Consider the following 18,874-nt stretch of genomic DNA (forward strand, 5'->3'; position numbering starts at 1 on the left):
AAAGGTTGAGCTGTCCAGGGTTATTGTTATTAACTTTGAACCTTGAACCTAACTACAGTGTGACAGGGACGAAGGTATCGAGAGCAATGGAGGAAATAACTGGAGCTCAAATAATCGCTGAAGCACTGAAAGCGCAAGTATGATCTCTTCTCCTTATTTATAGAGAACGCATTTTGAAGCTTTCATTTTCCTGTCACTCAGACTTCTGTAAACTGAAAAACACAAAATAGAAATACATTTAGAAAATCAAACATATTCTGGGTTGTCCAACTTCAAGGACCTTGCAGATATACTGTTCTGTAACAACTGTCACACATAGCAAAGAATGATAACATTCTTAAAAAAGAGGCTGATTTTCTAGGTATACTAATTGACCGAAACAGAAATTCGAATAATACATAAAGGTAACTTAAAATATCCTGTCAACAGAAATATTTTATTGTTAAAGCAATGATTTTGCATCAGTGGTTTATATACAGCCTTATTCTGAGGTTACATAAAATGTATATTGTACAGTATAAATTTAGGTAACAGGTATGAACCCGAAAAAGGTATGAACTAGCAACTACAGTATGTATACTTTACATTTAGGGGTTCAGGAGACTGCCATACGAACCATTCCACACGGAGTTTATGTGAAATGAAGAGCAGACGAAGTAAATACATGAAGATAGAGCGTTGAGAGAAAAAAAGGAGCAGAAGACGTGGATGCCGAAGTCCCCTTGGCGCTTAATAATTTACGGCATCATCATAAAGTTTACAACCGCAGCAGTACTTGACCTAAAGAGTACGATCTTAACATTGGAGCTCTCACATTACCAAGTGTCATTCCAGCAGAAATATCTGGGATGCTGATATAAATTACAGTATGAAATAGTCTTTGAAGTCAATTTCCAGTACTTTATATATTTGAATCCCAGATATATTAAAATGTACTATTAAGACCTAATTTAGAATGGTTACCATGTAACAGAAAATGTACTATTTGGTTGCTTTGGAAGTTCAAAGTACTGTATGTTTTTACCGACCGTAAGAGATGAATTCCAAATGTTACAAACTCGGACGCCTGGGACAGACCGTATAAACAGAAGTTTTGCTACAATTACTCAATATATTGTAACACTTCAGGGTTCACATGGGCATCCTCACCACTACTGCATCAGGTTGGCCCCCCCACCGTCGGGGACTTGAACCCAGGCCTCTGGCATCACTCAACAGGGACCCAGCCTCTTGAGCCGAAGGGAAATCTGCTATCCACAGGGAAGGGCGGTGACGTCACCGCTCTGGAGGCTGTATGCGTTACACTCTCCCCCGCTTAATTCGCCGTCCTCGGCAAAGGGCAGTCCTCATCCTACTGCTGACACCAATGTAACAAATTTGGGTTCGGTGAGGACGAACACAGAGACTCAGACGCAGTTAAAAACTGCGCTTTATTTGTTCTCCGTCACCACCTGCCAGCCCACACCAGAGAGAGACAAACCCGCCAAGAGCGCGCGCAAACCCGAGAGAGAGACAGTGTAACATCCAGGGGTGCGGAACCAGGGAACTATTTACATGGAAAACGGGCGATCTCCCCATACTGTACGCCCGTTTCACTGTGGGACAGCTGCACTGGTCGGCGGCCCTCCTAAACCCCACCCTGACCACTTCCACTTCTGTCCTGCCCCTCACCGCATACCCCAGCCGGGCGCTCTTCTGCCGCTGCCCGGGGAATGCGCTACAATATAGATGCACTAATATGAGCTCTCTTTATCACGTGTATTTAAACTTTTGATGTATGAAACATCCAATTTGTTATGTTTAATTTCATTTAAGGGCTTAAACAGATTCATACCATACAGTAGATAGAACTGATTAAGAAACAAAGGACCTTTAATTTATGCAGTACATTATATTAGCTTGATTAGCTAATATGAATGATATTTAGCTGTACTGAAATAAACTAACTTTTTTTTACACTGCCCACATGTGAAAGTAATATTTTTTCTCCCCGTTATTCAGAACTTGGAGTACATGTTTGGAATAGTTGGTGTTCCTGTAATAGAGGTGGCAATGGCTGCTCAGGCTGCAGGCATAAAGTATGTAGGCATGAGAAATGAGCAGGCGGTAAGCATCCGTTTTTAAACCTTATGGATTTAGACTGCATAGTATTCTTTTTATATTTATTTGAACTTTCCACTACTTGAAAAGCAATGTAGAATTATTCTTCAGTGCATGAATTTGAAGTGTTAAAGAAACAATGATGCTCTTGTCATTCATTTATCTGTTACACTGCAGAATTCTTCACTCTTGTGAAGTATGAATCTTAAATATTTGTCTAATTTAATTTCTTTATTTAGGCTTGCTATGCTGCATCAGCTGTGGGATATTTAACAGGAAGGTAGGAGTGAGTTCAGTTGTTCTGAAATGAAAAGCAGGATAGTGCTCCATTTTTCATGTACACACTTGTGGATATTGTCTTTTTCAAGTAAAGTAGCTTGTTCACTTTTAAATGAAAATAAAAAAGTGACATTTGAGGGAGGGGTGTTAATTAGTTTAATAACAGGCGATATTACAGAAATACATAAATGTTCTTAATAGTTCATAATATTATAGATATATTTTTTTTTTCTTTTTTGTAGGCCAGGAGTTTGTCTAGTTGTGTCTGGTCCGGGACTCATCCATGCCTTAGGAGGAATGGCAAATGCTAACATGAACTGCTGGTAAAGTCATGCTTTGTTACCAAGGCAGTAGATTAATGTGCATTTTAATAAATGCCTTTTATTTATTTTTATTAAATAATATTTTAGTGTTTTTTTTAACTAGAAACGTGTTAAGCTTTGTAAAACACAATAAAGAATAGATACTATAAGAAGCTGTCTGTTTTACTCAGATTTAAATTTTTAAAAATGATGAACCTGTTAAGAGTTAAAGAACTGCAAGCTCAGAATCTGATGGGAGTTTGTCTCAGGGTAGATACAGGAAGCTTCTGGTGAACAGAAAGCTTCCATCAAGTGACCTATTGTCAAATAAAATTTACCTATTGTGAATTTCTGAAGTTTAGATTTCATCTAGGTCTAAGTTCAGTGTACCCTGCCTTTCCAGTCTTTGGCATCTAGAAAAATAACATGAAATTAGGTTAGTTGTGATGCAGGTTTTTGCTTATCAAACAAATCCTTTAGGGAATGTCACAAATCTTTTAACAAATTGTGTGGAATTCTTTATGAAAGAAAATTCTTGCAACTATAGCACAGATTAAAAATTAGATTACATTGTTTTAAAATACTTGTGCAGAACACATCTTTTAATACTTAACTTTCTATAGAAGTTTGCAAGGTATTGTATGTTATTAAATGTGCAAACATTAAAAAGATTAATGAGAACTGCATGGGAGCAAGCAGAGGTTAATTCCACGCTGAAAGTTGAAAGAATAAAAAACAACATTTCAGTTGTGAGGGATATATTGAAAACATACTTACAATGGCAACAAACATCTCTTTCTCTAGGATTTACTGTAGAAGAGGAATTGTTGATCAATATAGAAAACGTTCAAATTAATGTGCTGTAAACTTCCCCTTTTAACTCTTCTCTGGAAACTGTACTAAAAACATGCATTTCTATAATTGATATTTATAATTTATTCTTGGTTTATAGTGAAAGCTATATTGAAAGAGCCATGACAAACTTGAAATGTTACATTCATAAAATACAAAACAGTAACCTTTCCAGCTATCTTTGAGAATCGGCATTATATATTTAATAAATGATGTGTAACAATTATGGTATTATTAGAATTTTAAATTGAGTGCATTCTAAGAGAAAATGAATCATTTGGATATGCTCAGATTAATTAATTATATTGTCCATGTTTTTTTTAGCTGGAGACAACTTAGCATAGTAATTGGTGGGTTGTGGGTTCAAATGCCCACTGCAGACATTGCTATTCCTTGAGTTAGACATATTACCCAAATTGCTCCAGTCCACCAAGTTGTAAGAATGGCATCCAGCTCTTTCTGGGAGCAGGCTCTCTGATGGGGGTGTGATCATTTGCTCTCTGTGAACTTAATGCCATAGAACCCAGGATAAGCTCAGGACCAACGGGCTGTTGGGGCTCGAATATGTAACCACCTACAGTACCTAATAAGTGAATCCAAACCTGTACTTTTTAACAAAGAAGATAGTAACATTTAACAAGCAAACTCTATAATGTTTTTTCAACTCATCAAACAACATTGTATGTGATAGATTGAAAGCTGTCTGATGTATACATCATAAATCATCACAAATGAATATCTGCACTAGATACAATATTGACATATGCAAGAGAATCTATAATGGCTGACTATCCTTCTGGTTAAACATTGCTATTATCTCTGACCCCATCCCTTTGCCATAATTTTTCATGATATCAGCCATGACTCTCAGTCCGAGTTATCTGGCAGGGTGGAAGGTGATGTTTGTCTCAGTTGTTAAAAATAATCCAGTATTTCACAACTGGTAGATGAATTCAGCTCCTAAAATCCAGGTCTGGAAAATCTTACACTCCATTATCTAAATATTGGGGAAAAACGTCTGATGAACATCAAAAACAAAATCTCAGTTTGAGAGAGTATGGGCTGCGCATATGGCATTTAAAAATGGTTTATTAACGAGGATAGCAGGTTTTTGAAACATTTACTTAGTATATATCATTTTAAAATATGAGTGATTAAAAATTATTTAATGTGAATATGAAAAAGAAGTCACTTTATGGTCATTTTCTGTATCCTGTTGTTTGATTAAGAATGTAGACAAAAAGTGGTGGGCAAAGAAAAGAAATGCAGAAAAAGTGCTACTTTTTAGGAAAATCTTTTTTTTTTTGCAGGCCTGTTATTGTTGTTGGGGGCTCTTCAGACCAAAACCAGGACACAATGGGGGCATTTCAAGAGTTTCCACAGGTACCATAGTAACCAGAAAAGAGCAGCTACAGTCAGTTCACCCTAAATAAGTGAATGCTCGAACAATTCAGTAATAGTATAAAAGGGCTGAGATGTTCAAATCATTCTGCCTAATGAAGAATTTCAGCACCTGTGTTGTCAGCTATACCTTCCATCAGGATGTAAATCTTCAGAGGACATTAGGAGTCACAGATGTATTAGAGTACTTGCTCACTATTGGGGCTTACTTTATACTGTATAACCACCATAATCCAAATTATATTTGAGAAACAAAAATTTTATGTTTAAGAGTTAAAAATGCAAACCTCTCTTATTGTTTTTTTTTGTCTTTTATCACTTCATACTGTAGGTAGAGGCATGTAGGCTGTACAGCAAGTTCTCTGCAAGACTCAGCAGCCTTGAAGCCATTCCATCAGTGATTGAGAAGGTATCCACTCTGTAATGTATAGAACACAGTCCTTGGAGTCCAGTATCCAGAAGTTTTTCTGTGTCTTCTTAAGTTATATATTAAGTTATATATCTGGTAGATGGGTTAAATTGATCCTGTTAAGTTTACCTGAACCTGTCTCTCCTTTCTCCAGTGCAGTCAGCTGTTGACAAAGTAGAGACATAGAAAATGTTCTGGAATACAAAACTAGGAACATTTAAATCTTTGGTACATCTGATTTGGAAGAAGATCCAGTTTGCAGTATTTAGAGACATCTGATACTGATACCTTTCAAAGTTCAGAGATACACAAACTAAAATATTTGACATACTAAGCATTTTGAACTTATTATTTAGTTTGAATTACCCTTTGCTAAAACTCCTTGTTTAACTTTGTTTCTAGGCTGTTAGAAGCAGCATATATGGCCGCCCAGGGGCTTGTTATGTTGATATTCCAGGGGACATGGTAAATGGCAGAGTGGAAAGGGCAAAAGTCAAGTAAGTCATCAGCTGTCTTTAAATACAGTGTAGTGTGATTTTAATTGTCTTTTCTGTGGTTCTATGTCTGTATTTATGTCCATGCCAAAAATGCAATCATACCAGTGTCCTTCAAAAATGCAAAGGATTTCATTTCCATGTATTGTTGTATTGTTTGTCTTCCAGGGTGGTCTCCTGTTGCTTGCCTCCTCCGGTGGCTATGGCAGAGCCTCAGGCCATCGCTCAAGCAGTGTCTGTGCTGAAGAAAGCCATGAGGCCTCTCCTCATCATTGGAAAAGGTGCCTATTAACAATGATAGCATTTGCAAAAGGGCAGGTCAGCAGCATAAATATGAACATTTTGTCACAACAGTACTGTTTTTATAGTTGATTAAATTCTGTGAAAAACCTGGAGCCACTTGCCTTCTGGTTTAAAGATGCTAAGCTGTCAGAAGAAAAATTATATTAGCATGAGATTTGAAGAGAAAGGGGAGGTTGTCAGCTCAGGTTGTCTTTCTTTACTAAGAAAGCTAATAGTGGACTTTCGGAGACACAGGCCACACACTCACAGCCCACTCAGTATTGATGGAACGGAAGTGGAAACAGTCACCAGCTTTAGGTTTTTGGGAATTCACATCTCTAAAGATCTAACCTGGACTGTGAACACTGACTCTATCATGAAGAAGGCTCAGCAGCGCCTTTATTTCTTGCGGTGCCTCAAGCGATGGGGGATGCCAATACATGTGTTGGTGAACTTCTACCGCTGCACCATCGAGAGCGTCCTCACCAACGGGATCACCGTGTGGTATGGCAACACCTCTTCGCGAGAAAGAAAGGCACTGCAGAGAATGGTCAATATGGCCCAGAAGATCATCGGCTGTGGTCTCACTGAGATTAAACAGCTCTATGAGGACCGCTGCCGTGGTAGAATTCTGGCCATCACAGAGGACAGTCACCACCCCGGGCATGAGCTCCCACTGCCCTCAGGCAAGAGATATAAGAGCATACGGACACTTACCACTAGATTCTTCAATAGCTTCTATCCACAAGCAGTGAGACTGGCGAACACATTTAGCCATCCCCCTCGGACCACACCTACACCATCACCATCTACCTCTTTATGATTTCTTATCTATTGCACATCTCCAGTCATTGTTTACACATCTGTATTGTTTACATTCAAACTGCCTACATGTTTACTTGCACATTGTCTATTGTTTGTTTGTACATTGTCTTGATGCACTGTTTGCACTTTGTCTTGTTTTTTACACTTGTTTTACAATCGAGAGACTTTCTGTAAGTAAGAATTCCATTGTACCAGTACCGGTTACATACAGTATGGCAATAAAGTTCAAGTTCAAGTTCAAGTTAATTAAAATCCTGTACTACTTTCTGTCCTGTGATTTTGTTTCTCTGTGACAGATTTTCTGTTGTTTCTGTTCTGTTTCTAGCTTATTTAAAACGGTTTATTTGTGATTGCAAACACTGTATGCAAGCAAAACTATTTGACCTCTGAAAAGCAACCAGCAGCAAGCAAAGTAACTTAAATCTTCCTAACCTAATATTCTTTGTCAGCAGTACAGTACCCTGTAGTAGTTCAGGTGGGTAGCTGCGTCAGCATGCGTAGGCTGCAAAGAAACAAGTAATAGGTTTATTCCATGCTGAAAAAAAGAAGAAAGAAAACACAACGTTTCGGCCATGGAACCTTCTTCAGGTGTGAGCCTCACACCTGAAGAAGGCTCCACGGCCGAAACGTTGTGTTTTCTTTATTCTTTTTTTCAGCATGGAATAAACCTATTACTTGTTCCAGTACAGTACCCTGTTTACTTAAAGTTTATTAAAGGATTTACATTAAGGGCACAAAATATATCATATTAATTGTCATCATGGGAATGATATACAGTACCTAAGATATTTAATTTTTGCATTTGCCCTTCAAAGATGCATACTAGTGTTAATTTGTTTTACCACTTTGACTTGAAAAATTCTAGGCTGAAAATCTGTTGGTTGGATAATCAGATAATAAATCAGATAATAAGGTTATTTATCAGATTGCATATTTTATTCCCATATTCCCAGTTTGTAAACGTGTTTGAAAAAAAAACAGCCAATGTTGAACATTGAAGAAAAATTTGTTTTTACTTGAGACTGAAAATGATAATGGGGAAAGGTTTGGAATGAATCATCCCGACATGAATCATAACACAGTACTTCAAGGGCTTTTAATTACCCAGTGGTAAATGAAATGTATTGTTGTTCAAAGTCTTTTCTACAAAACTTGAAGATATTTAAAGTAATTCATCTCCTCACAGTTTGTTGAAGTGGATGGAAAGGGTAAAATGAAGTTGAGTTTGCAAGAATTCTGACAAAAGGATTTAAACATAAATATCTTTCAGGTGCAGCTTATGCCAGAGCTGAATCTAAGATCCTGGATCTGGTTAATCTTTGCGGATTTCCATTTTTGCCTACCCCAATGGGAAAAGGAGTGGTACCAGATAATCACCCAAACTGTGTGGCTGCAGCCCGATCTAGGTCAGATCCAGGCACGCTGATTCATAATGACTTCTTTTAATTCAGATTTAGCTGTTTGTACTCCAGGATTAGTCAAAGTCTAAATCTGGTAATTTTTTTGTTTGTCCTGAATTGTTATATGAATCACTAATTACTGAAATATAGAAATAGATCACTTTAGATCAGGGTCCATAAATTCAATTTGTAAGTTTTTATTACCTTTAATATAATAAAAGAGTGTTTTTATTAACAAGCATTAATTATTCTTCTTTATAAACGTTTTACAATTGTATAGGTGATTTTTTTAATAACTTGTCCAATATTGATTTACATAGTGTAGTTTGCAGTCCTAAAAATGAAAGTGTTACCATGAAACAATTGACTGCTAACAATGTTTATTAACCATATTATGTGTAACATAATGGAAATGCTTTTGTAATGCAGATTATGTTTATTTTATACATGGGACATTAGAAGTATTATTTCTTCAAAACAATGGTGTTTTCAAATATCTGTACTGATGAATACAGACAGATTCAGATACTGAGCTAGGAACTCAGCTGTGCTATGCAAGACAGATGCATGAAATTCCTGAAACTCCTTTCTACACAGGGCCTTGCAGCAGGCTGATGTGATTTTGCTTCTTGGTGCTAGACTGAACTGGATACTGCACTTTGGACTTCCTCCTCGGTTTCAACCCAATGTGAAGTTCATTCAGGTTAAATATTTACCATATCCACCTTTCAGTTATTGGCTAACTATCATTGAATAATATCGCAATTACTGGAAAATAATTATACACCTTCATCATTGATTACTCAAATATTCATTTTTATTTTTATGTAAGTGTTTTATGTAGAGAGAAAAACGTAGTTGATTAAAGTATACAGTATCTTATTTCTTTTGAGCACAAGCACTGTAAAATCTTTATCATTGTATACATATTTTCATACTGTATATCTCCATTTTTATTTACACTATTTGATTGTAGAGTTTTTTAAATAGTGCCCTACAATTATTTTCAGTTCTAATTTTGAAATCCATTTCGGTGATTAGTATATCAACCACGGAAGTTGTAATAATACATTTCTGGAATGAAAATTGGTCTGACTCAGTGTTTGTTATACTTTTAAGCAGTACCCATTAGCACTTCTTATACTGTGCTTGTATAACCTGTTTGTCTCCTAAGTAGCATTATTGATTTGTGCTTTTTGTGTCCAGGTTGACCTGCATGCTGAAGAGCTGGGTAACAATGTCAGGCCGACCGTGGCTATACTTGGAGACATCAATTACGTTGTGGAACAGGTGGAGGAGTAAAATGTATTAATTTATTTCAAACTTTGTTAACCAAAAAACAAAGAGCCCATCAAAGAGCCCATCTGGAGTTACAAGAATATCTCAATAATTTCTATACTCATTCAGAATTTATCAAACAAGCTTCATTTTACAGTGCTTTTGATAAGTACAATTTATTAAAATTATACTTTCTTTCAATTATATCACTCTATATTATTATAGAGTAAGCATTATCTTTGAGTGTTGGTGAAAGTTTTTTTGTGAATGTAAAAGATTACCCAAGCAAATAAGTCAGTGTAATCATGATTGGGGAAGGTAAAATGGTGGACTATAGACCTATAGAGGGGAGAAAGAAATCCTGATTTCTTCCCTGAAACGGTCTTCTTTACACATCCGAAGAAAGCTCCACACATTGTACGTTGTGTATTTCACTTTATATTTACTTTTTTACTTGGAACTTCTGCTAGTTATGGAGTATATATAATGTGTGATAAGCTGATCTGTGCAAAACTGTTAAAGAAATGTATCCATCTTTTAGCTTTTAGCATCCTTCAGGAGAGACATCTGGAAATACCCCAAAAATACGGAGTGGTGGGGGATGCTTACAGAGAAGATCAGAAGCAATGAACAGGCAACCAAAGTATTTAACTGGCTTTTATTGCTTAATGATAGAGTATAAAATAACTACTATCAATGCAATTGCGAATATTACGTATGAAGACAATGCTTTCACGTCTGAGAAATTTTATAATGGATTCAAAATTTAGTTTTCATGTTGCATATTTATCATATCTGCACAATGCTTATTTCTAGATGTTAAAAATGTACAGCTTTGACATCTGCCACACACACACTTCAAAATCAGCACTTGATGGTAGCATTTTATTTGATAAAGGCTTAAATCTTCTACTTAGTAAAAAGCCATTACCAGACACTGACTTTGTAATTTGTGTTGTGTTGTGAGTTGGACAGTGGTTTTGATTTAATCCTGGCCCAGATCTTGACTGAGATTTTCTATTTTAACAAGTTTTTATGTTTTTCTAAAGAAAAAGCTATTTTAAGTAACTATATAATCAGTATTTTGATAATATGAGAAAGTGTGGGCTAATGGTTCATTTTACCACACTGGTTTCCTTCATATGCTTTTTAAACCACTGCCTTAATAACATTTTATGAAAAGGACTTTCTAGGCAAGGTGACATTTATTCATTAGGCCTTGTATAGTCAGACAATATTTAAATATGTAGTAGTTCAGGTGGGTAGCTGCGTCAGCATGCGTAGGCTGCAAAGGAACAAGTAATAGGTTTATTCCATGAAAATAAGAAGAAAGAAAACACAACGTTTTGGACGTGGAGCCTTCTGCACCAAAATGAATGTTCAAATACATCATATGTTTGATAGTTCATACATATAATTTATTTTTGTAGGAGCTGTCTTTGCAGTCATCAGGTCTTATGAACTACTATACAGTATTTCATCATATACGAAACCTGTTACCAAACGACTGCATCATAGTCAGTGAGGGAGCAAACACCATGGACATTGGACGGACCATGCTTAAGAACTACTTACCTCGTCACAGGCAAGTTTATTTAAATCTCAAAGCGCAGGATAAATTAAGAGCATTGTTACATCCCAGTGTGTGTTCTGTGTGTGTTTTTTCTGTTATGTCCACACTGCTGACCTTTGATAGTTCTCCCTTCCCCATTGGCCAACCATCACACCACTGTTTCAGTATGACATCATCTTATTCAGCATATAACATGGAGGTTTTCAGCAAGGACAGGCCTTTCATTTGACTTCGGTCCCGTTTGGTTTTGGTTATCGCTTCGCTTCGCTTCTGGTTATTGCTTGGCTTCTTTTGTTGGTTTGTTTTGCTTTGTGTTTGTGTATTTTTGTATAGCTTTGGCTTTGTTGTTTGGTTGGTTTGTTGTTAGTTTCTTTGTACTTTTGTTTGTTTGTGTGTTCATCCTTGTTTTGCCATTACCTTGCCCCAGTGTTACATGTGCAACTTTTGTGTTCTTTTGTACCTGCTCCTGTTGATTACTCTTGTTTTCCCTTATTTGTATTCCTGGTTCACTTGTGTTTTTGTGTGAACTTTTGTATATAAGGTTAGTTTAGGTTGTTGGGTACACTTTACACACTTAGTTGATTTTTTGTATTAGTACACTAGGTTAGTACGGGTGAGTGCCATTTGTCTTGTATGGTTTTGGGTAGTCAGTGCAGGTTAGCTAGGGTGTTGAAGACGCCGAAGACCGTGTGTTTCGGGTTTTCTTTTGTAGTCAGATTAGCTTTCCCTCACTGTCCTAGCCAGCTCCATTTTGTTTGTTATTTTCTTTTCTTTGGCATCACTCTAGTTCCTTACCCTTATCACGCTTCCTAGTCCCTCACCAAAACCCACCTGCTTCCAAAAGAATTATCCTAAATGTTACACCCTTTTACCCCTAGACACTTGGGGTCGTAACAAGCATAACAAAATGCACCAATCAACAAAATGTATGAAAATATACCCCAAAATTTTAAAAGCTACATTTTCATCCCTATATTAAAATTAGTCTTTTAAGATACTAGAACAAAGAATCATTTTTATTTAGCAAAAGAAGCATACAGTAGATGTAATGTAACTTGCTTCCATAGGTGATTAAACTAGTATTGTTTGTTTTCTCAGGTTGGATGCTGGCACCTTTGGTACAATGGGGGTGGGTCTGGGATTTGCCATTGCTGCTGCAGTTGTCACCAGAGAGCAAAATCCCAATAAGCGAGTCATCTGTGTTGAGGGGGATAGTGCTTTTGGGTTCTCAGGCATGGAGGTAGAGACAATATGCAGGTAATTCTTCTTTAGAGAATGGATCCAGATTTCCAAACAGCTTTTCATTTGCTCAAATACAAAAAACAGCAGTAACCTCCAGTGGGTAAAGACTGTAGTATTTAACAAACTTTAGGATTATTTTTTCTGTTCATGCATTTCTAAGCTTTTTCTAAAATATGAACTGTATTTCAAGAAAAGAACATTTTAAACACATGGATAGACTGTTTTTTTTATAGAAGTCTGAGTATAATAAGATAGTCACAAGCTTCTGTTTTTTTCCTACTGCTTATGTCAAACTTGTGAGAAATGTTTTGTTAGTATCTCACTTGCTTTCTATGTGAAGCCATGTAGTTTAATTATTAGTACTCATTTTGTTGCTCATTTTTGCCTCACATTGGTTTAAAGATCAGAAAGGGTTCTGAAATGCACAGAATCCTTAGCACTTTTTTGCAACATTTCACTAATCTTTTTTGAATAACAGGTACAATTTACCAATAATAATCATTGTTGTCAATAACAATGGAATATACAGCGGCGTAGACAAAGACACTTGGAACACAATGAAAACCATGGGAGACCTCACCAAGATGTGAGTACTGCAGACTCCAAATTTTGCATTAAATTGCTGATTATGTGCAGCTGTGTGTACACTGTGGTGCAAAATATTAAACATCTTAGACACAATCAGGCTTTGTTATGTATGTATATTTTGAGCATCAACAGTTTACTTAAAGCCTTCACTGGTACTTCTGCTATTGTAACAGCTTTGACAGGAAAAAAACTGTAATTTGCTGTCTCATACTGATGTTTATTCATACTGATTAAAGTCTTCAAAATATTGACCATAATTCAAGGTAAACTATGCAACTAATATGCAGTGCCATAGTAGCTAATCCATCAAGCTTACCTGTAAAATCGGACTCATTTTCAGATGTTCTTCATCAACATAATTTTTTATTAATGTTTTTGCCAGTGTTGAATAAAATTAAAGAAAGGTAGGTACAGTGCTGAGAAAAAGTTGGTGAACCCCCAAGGTTAGATTGTATTCTTGTGTATTTTAGATCAAAAACATAGCTGGATCTTACATCGTACATAACATACATAAAAAACTATAACACAGACTTAAGATAAACTTGGATTATTTAATTACAGTAACAAAATATTCCAACATTAAATTTCTTAATGTGAATAAATATTGATCCCTTAGTTTCAGTAACTCTTTGAGCAGTAACATCTTCAACTAGTCCTGTAATTGTTATCAGTCTCTTACACTGCCTTTTCTGAATTTTAGCACATTTTTCTGTTTCTAGAAGTATTTTACGTTGGTTGTTATTTGAGTGTTTCCTTGAAGAAACAACTCACTTCAGCTTCTGCCACAACATTTAAATGGGGTTTTTGACTTTGTCCATCCAGAATGTTAAATTTCTTCTTCAGCCATTCTGTTGAAGATCTGCTTGTATGTTTAGGGTCATTTTCTTGCTGCTTGACCCACATTCAGCTCAGATTCAGTTTACAAACAGATGGCCTGACATTCTCTTCCAGAATTTACTGACACAAAGCATCCCCAAACTATGGTACTCTCCCCACCTGTTACGGACAGGGTCTGTAGCCCATGTCGGGTATTGTTGTTGACCTATGTGATGCGGTAAGAGCTGGAGAAAACAGAGGCGTAGTATTGTAAAACACACAGGGGTTTCATAGTGCACAAAATAATAGTGACAGTCCATGAGACAGTGAGCAGGGGAGACAAAGAATGGCATCCAAATCCAAGCAGGTCCAAAGGCAGGTCAGGGTACAATCCATGAGTTCATCAACAATTAATCCATCCTCTGACGCAACAAGGTTAAAATCCCCGGGCTCAGGAAATGGGAGGTGCTGGGGATGAGGCCTACAGTATGCCCTCAGGAGACGGACGTAGGGTATTCTGGTGCGAGGCGGGACTCGTGATATCCATACCCTAATGTTGAACCCCGAGGACTGGAGGAGCTAGACTTTAAATAACGGTAGACATAATAGGGTACACCTGGAGAAAATAGCAACAATCACGGAACTAATGACAGGAGTAGTGGAGCGCCCTCTATGGGAGGAATGTTGGGTGTGACACCACCATGTCTGATGGTTCTTCTATTAGCCACTCAAAATGTCTAGTATTTTGGCTAAAAACTTCAGCTTTTGATTTGCCTGTCCAGAGATTGTCCAGGTCCAGGCAAACTTGAGATGAGCAACAGTATTTGTTTAGAGAGAAATGTTTTCTTCCTGGCTATCCTTTCATGATAAGGAGGATAATGATGAATGATCCTGTTCAGTCTTTTCCTGATGGTTGAGGCTTGAACATTGACATTAGCCCCAACTGCAGAGGCCAACTGTTCCTTAAATGTTTTTCTGGTATTCTGTGTGACTTAGTTTGATGACTTTCCAGATTGCTTTTCTTTAGATCTAGCCTGGACCTTTTGTCGTGCCAAGAGTCTCTCTGGTTTTAATATTTTTCATTTATAGACTCTGTCTGTCTATCTTTGTCTGACTGTAAATGGAAGAAGACATAAATTATATAAATGTATTTTTTTAACCACACTAATGAGCAACAACTATGTTTTTTCTGAAATGTGAAATCCCTTTCTGATCTTTTTGGCGTGACATGTTTTCATCAACCACCAATTTGGTCAAGACCAAATTCACAATGGTTCTGACCTTTATATACTACAGTATATGACAGGTGTACCCAAACTTATTTCTTGTTTACTGTTACCCAATTATTTAACCACCTGATTCTAATTACACTCTTAATTGTGCTAAATAAACTAAGGGTTCACTTATTATTTCACATACAGTGATTCTAAGTCTTTTTATTTTTTAAAACTTCATACACCTTTACTAGTCAAAAACAAAACATACCCCTTTACCTGTCAAAAACCCTTTTGGTTATTTAAAAAAAGAATGGTTTCAATTAAACAAACATATTATGGTAAGAAACTGTAGTTTTCATAATTATATTCGGGGATCTCAAGCTTTTTCTCATCACTGTACATCATATGTGAGAGCACACAAGTAGAGCTTTATCTGGTGCTTCATCAAATAACATACAAAAAAATAAACTTGACATTTAGTTAAAAGTTATGAAAAAATTCCTCCCTCGCCTGCATGATGGTACAAAATGAACATAAGTGTCAGTATTGATGCAGTGAATATAACTTGTAATGATCCTAAATATTATGTTCAGTGTGAGCACACCTGACTGGAAGCATTCCTTTGTGTTTTTCCAGTCTATGTTTTGTTATAGACATCAATTCTATGGTAAAATGATGGAGCAGATATTTAAATGTGAGCACCAATGTACAGTATCTCTGGGTTCCAGTGCACCTCCTGTTTCCCTTCTGCCAGAAGCTCGCTATGAACAGGTTATGACAGCCTTTGGTGGGAAAGGCTTCTTTGTACAGACTCCAGGAGAGTTGCAGCAAGCTCTAAAGGACTGCCTTGCAGACTGTGAGAAGCCCTGTCTTATAAACATCATGATCGAGTCATCTTCAGACAGGAAGCAACAAGTATGTACCTGAACAGCAGTACTTGTAGAAGTAATGACATACTGTATGATTTAATATGTGCTTAAAACATCAGATAATTCATCAAATCATAATTACCTTTCATGAAATGCTTTAATCATGCATTACTTAGTATGAATTTTAATATAGGAAATTTTAGTTAATTGATTTCTTACGCTTATATACAGTAGCACTTTTCTGGACACTCCACTCAAAGCGCTTTACAGGTAATGGGGACTCCCCTCCACCACCAGCCATAGTGTGCACAGTACGCTCACCACACATCAGCTCTCAGAGGAGAGGAGAACAGAGTGATGAAGCCAATTCATAGATGGGGATTATTAGGAGGCCATGATTGGTAAAGGCCAATGGGATATTTGGCCAGTACACCAGGGTAACACCCCTACTCTTTTCGAGAAACGCCCTGGGATTTTTAATGACCACAGAGAGTCAGGACCTCAGTTTTACAGTATGTCTCATCCGAAGGATGGCACCTGCAGTTACACTGTTGGTTTACAGTAACAACCAATGGTAACAAATAGTAACCAAGGGTACCCAACAGTTACTATAGTAACAGATGCTTGCGGCCTTCATTTTGTTTATTCCTTTCAATAAAATGAAAGTTTCTTTCTCCAACTGGACATTCAGTCTTGACATCCGGAGATCACAAATTTTTCTAGTTGCTCTCCTTTGGGCACTTTCTAAAGGTTTAATATTCTTTTTGTTGTATGGTGACCTAAATAGAACACAATATTCTAATTCTTGAGTAATCAAGCATTGTAAAACTTGAGCAGAACTTTCATTTATTTAAATTCTACACTTCTTTTCATATTGGCAATATTCCAGCTTCCGGCATGAAACACTTTGCATTTGTCAATATTAAAATTATTTTGTCCTGTGTCTGCCCTTTCCATGATCTTGTTGAAGCCTATTTATAATTCCCTTTTTCTTGTTTCCATGTTTGCCCCTAATTGTACAGTATATAATCTGCAAATTTTAATTTACTACCGTAACTATGCTAGACTCTAAATAATTGATATAGAGAAGAACAATTATCTGCAGTACACCACTGCTTATATCAACATTAAGGACTTGTATATCCTAGGAGAAAATGAAAAACAAGAAAATAGAGTGAAATTGTATTCCTTCTAAAGGTGTCCTTACCAAAATAAAAGTTTGCATTCAAAGGAAGATTAGGTATAAATTTTAAATATATTTAAAATTTGTGCATTTTAATGCTTTACATGGATGACTTGAACCAATATTAGAATACCTCATTCTGTTGAAAAACATTGTGTAAAATGATTGTTTTTGTGTTCTTTCCTCAGGATTTTCCCTGGCTGACTCGCTCTAATCTTTAACCATTTATTGAAATGAGGGTAAGAAGTGATCATGTGGCAGACCTGTTTGTGAAATCCTAAGAGATTATCACTATTCTGGAGAATCCTTTAAAGTTAGTAAATATATATATGTAATTTCAAGGTCACATAAGTTACATAGTTTAAAATAACATTTTATCAATACTTTTTTTACCTGAATTATTTGTGTAACGGAAGTAACAAGTGTTTATATACTGTAGGAAAGCTTTAGTTCGTAGAAAACTATAAACAGAATTAGAAAAAAAGTTTATCCAACATTTACAGGTGGTGAGACTTCTGAGAGGACTCTCTGCACCTACAGTATGTTGAATGTTCTGATGTTTTAGGTTCTCGGTATGATTTTGATACAAGATGTACATGTATTGCATAAAGGGACAGCAGTATTGACACAGTAGTTCAATACTGCCTCATAGCATTGGGGTTCTGGGCTCGATTCCAGAGGTGCTATCTGCACTGAATGATCTTCCTATGTTTGTGCAGGTTTCCTCCGGTTGCTCTGGTTTCCAATGCTATGGACTGGTGTCCCGTTCAGGGTGTATCCTGTCTTGTGTCCCTTGCTTTCTGTGATAGGTTCTGGGCCCTCTGTAACCCTATACGGAATAAAGCAGTCCGAAAATGGATGGATAAAATAACATTAAATGTTATCAACTTTTCTAGGATGATGAGTGAGATCCATTTGTTGAATAATGATTCAGATAAAAATAATTATAGTAATTCAATGTCAAATAAAAATAAAACATTTAATCTATGGTGAGACTCAAGCTGTTCTTTTTTCATTTAAACAAAGCACTTCTTTTGCAGGGTGAGCACCTTGAATATAGCTGAGAGTTCGTTTTTTAGTGGCACGCAATTGAATCTGTCTATTTGGCAGATGAACTCTGGCATGTGTCCACCTTGATTCTGCAGTCTAATGTCTTTTGACATTACTTTTCATTCCTGCTAGGCCAGAAGTCCTAATTCAGAGTTCATTTTCTTCTTGTAGAACTTTAAAGTCCTGAAAGACCATAAAGGGTACAGGCAAATAAGGAACATCTATTTTCCGTCTTAATTAACTAGAAATCTTGATTATATGTATTCCATCACTGCCAGTGAAGCTGTCAATAATCTAACTGTCATTTCCAGCAGTATTTTATTTTGAAACCCATCTGTCTTGAAAAACACACACAGATTTCTAAGATGATTTTCCTCTTCCTTTGTGTTTTAATTATTAATCAGCAGTGATTATTTTATTTTGTACTTCCTAATAGGAACTGCCGTATTCTAAGCAACTCAGCTCGCAGTTACAATCGTTGAACCAGCATGAGAAGAATGAGGACTGTAAACATACTGTACTCTCCTGACAGGCCCACTGTTGATGAGCTCACCATTTAACATGCTGTGAGCTCAACAGTGCACTACAGGAGATTCTTACTGGATGATTTGCATATCTCTCAGTGATGTCACTGAATACTCAGAGGTACCTACTGTAGCACATCTTAGCAATTACATAGTGCCAAGCAACAATATATTCAAGCACCCCCGGGCA

General features: G+C 36.6%; 1 protein-coding gene across 3 annotated transcripts; it reads left to right on the forward strand.

Annotated features, from left to right (window-relative positions):
- Positions 1-28: 28 nt before the first annotated feature.
- hacl1 (2-hydroxyacyl-CoA lyase 1) lies at positions 29-18,098 on the forward strand. 3 transcript variants are annotated; one of them, XM_088601587.1, is made up of 17 exons: positions 54-137; positions 2,002-2,106; positions 2,340-2,380; positions 2,622-2,702; positions 4,844-4,916; positions 5,266-5,343; positions 5,746-5,840; positions 6,006-6,118; positions 8,215-8,350; positions 8,942-9,047; positions 9,551-9,634; positions 10,164-10,265; positions 11,053-11,207; positions 12,294-12,452; positions 12,916-13,023; positions 15,787-15,973; positions 17,299-18,098. In XM_088601587.1, the coding sequence occupies exons 1-17, from the start codon at positions 87-89 to the stop codon at positions 17,329-17,331; spliced, it is 1,707 nt and encodes a 568-aa protein (XP_088457713.1). In that variant the 5' UTR covers positions 54-86; the 3' UTR covers positions 17,332-18,098. The 3 variants fall into 3 exon arrangements, with proteins under 3 accessions (XP_088457711.1, XP_088457710.1, XP_088457713.1); XM_088601585.1 differs by lacking the exon at positions 17,299-18,098 and having other exon boundaries at positions 29-137; positions 15,813-15,962; XM_088601584.1 differs by lacking the exon at positions 17,299-18,098 and having other exon boundaries at positions 29-137; positions 15,695-15,814.
- Positions 18,099-18,874: the final 776 nt, after the last annotated feature.

The sequence above is a fragment of the Lepisosteus platostomus genome, chromosome 12 (genome assembly GCF_059453375.1).
Source record: "Lepisosteus platostomus isolate fLepPlt1 chromosome 12, fLepPlt1.hap1, whole genome shotgun sequence".
Taxonomy (NCBI): Eukaryota; Metazoa; Chordata; class Actinopteri; order Semionotiformes; family Lepisosteidae; genus Lepisosteus; species Lepisosteus platostomus.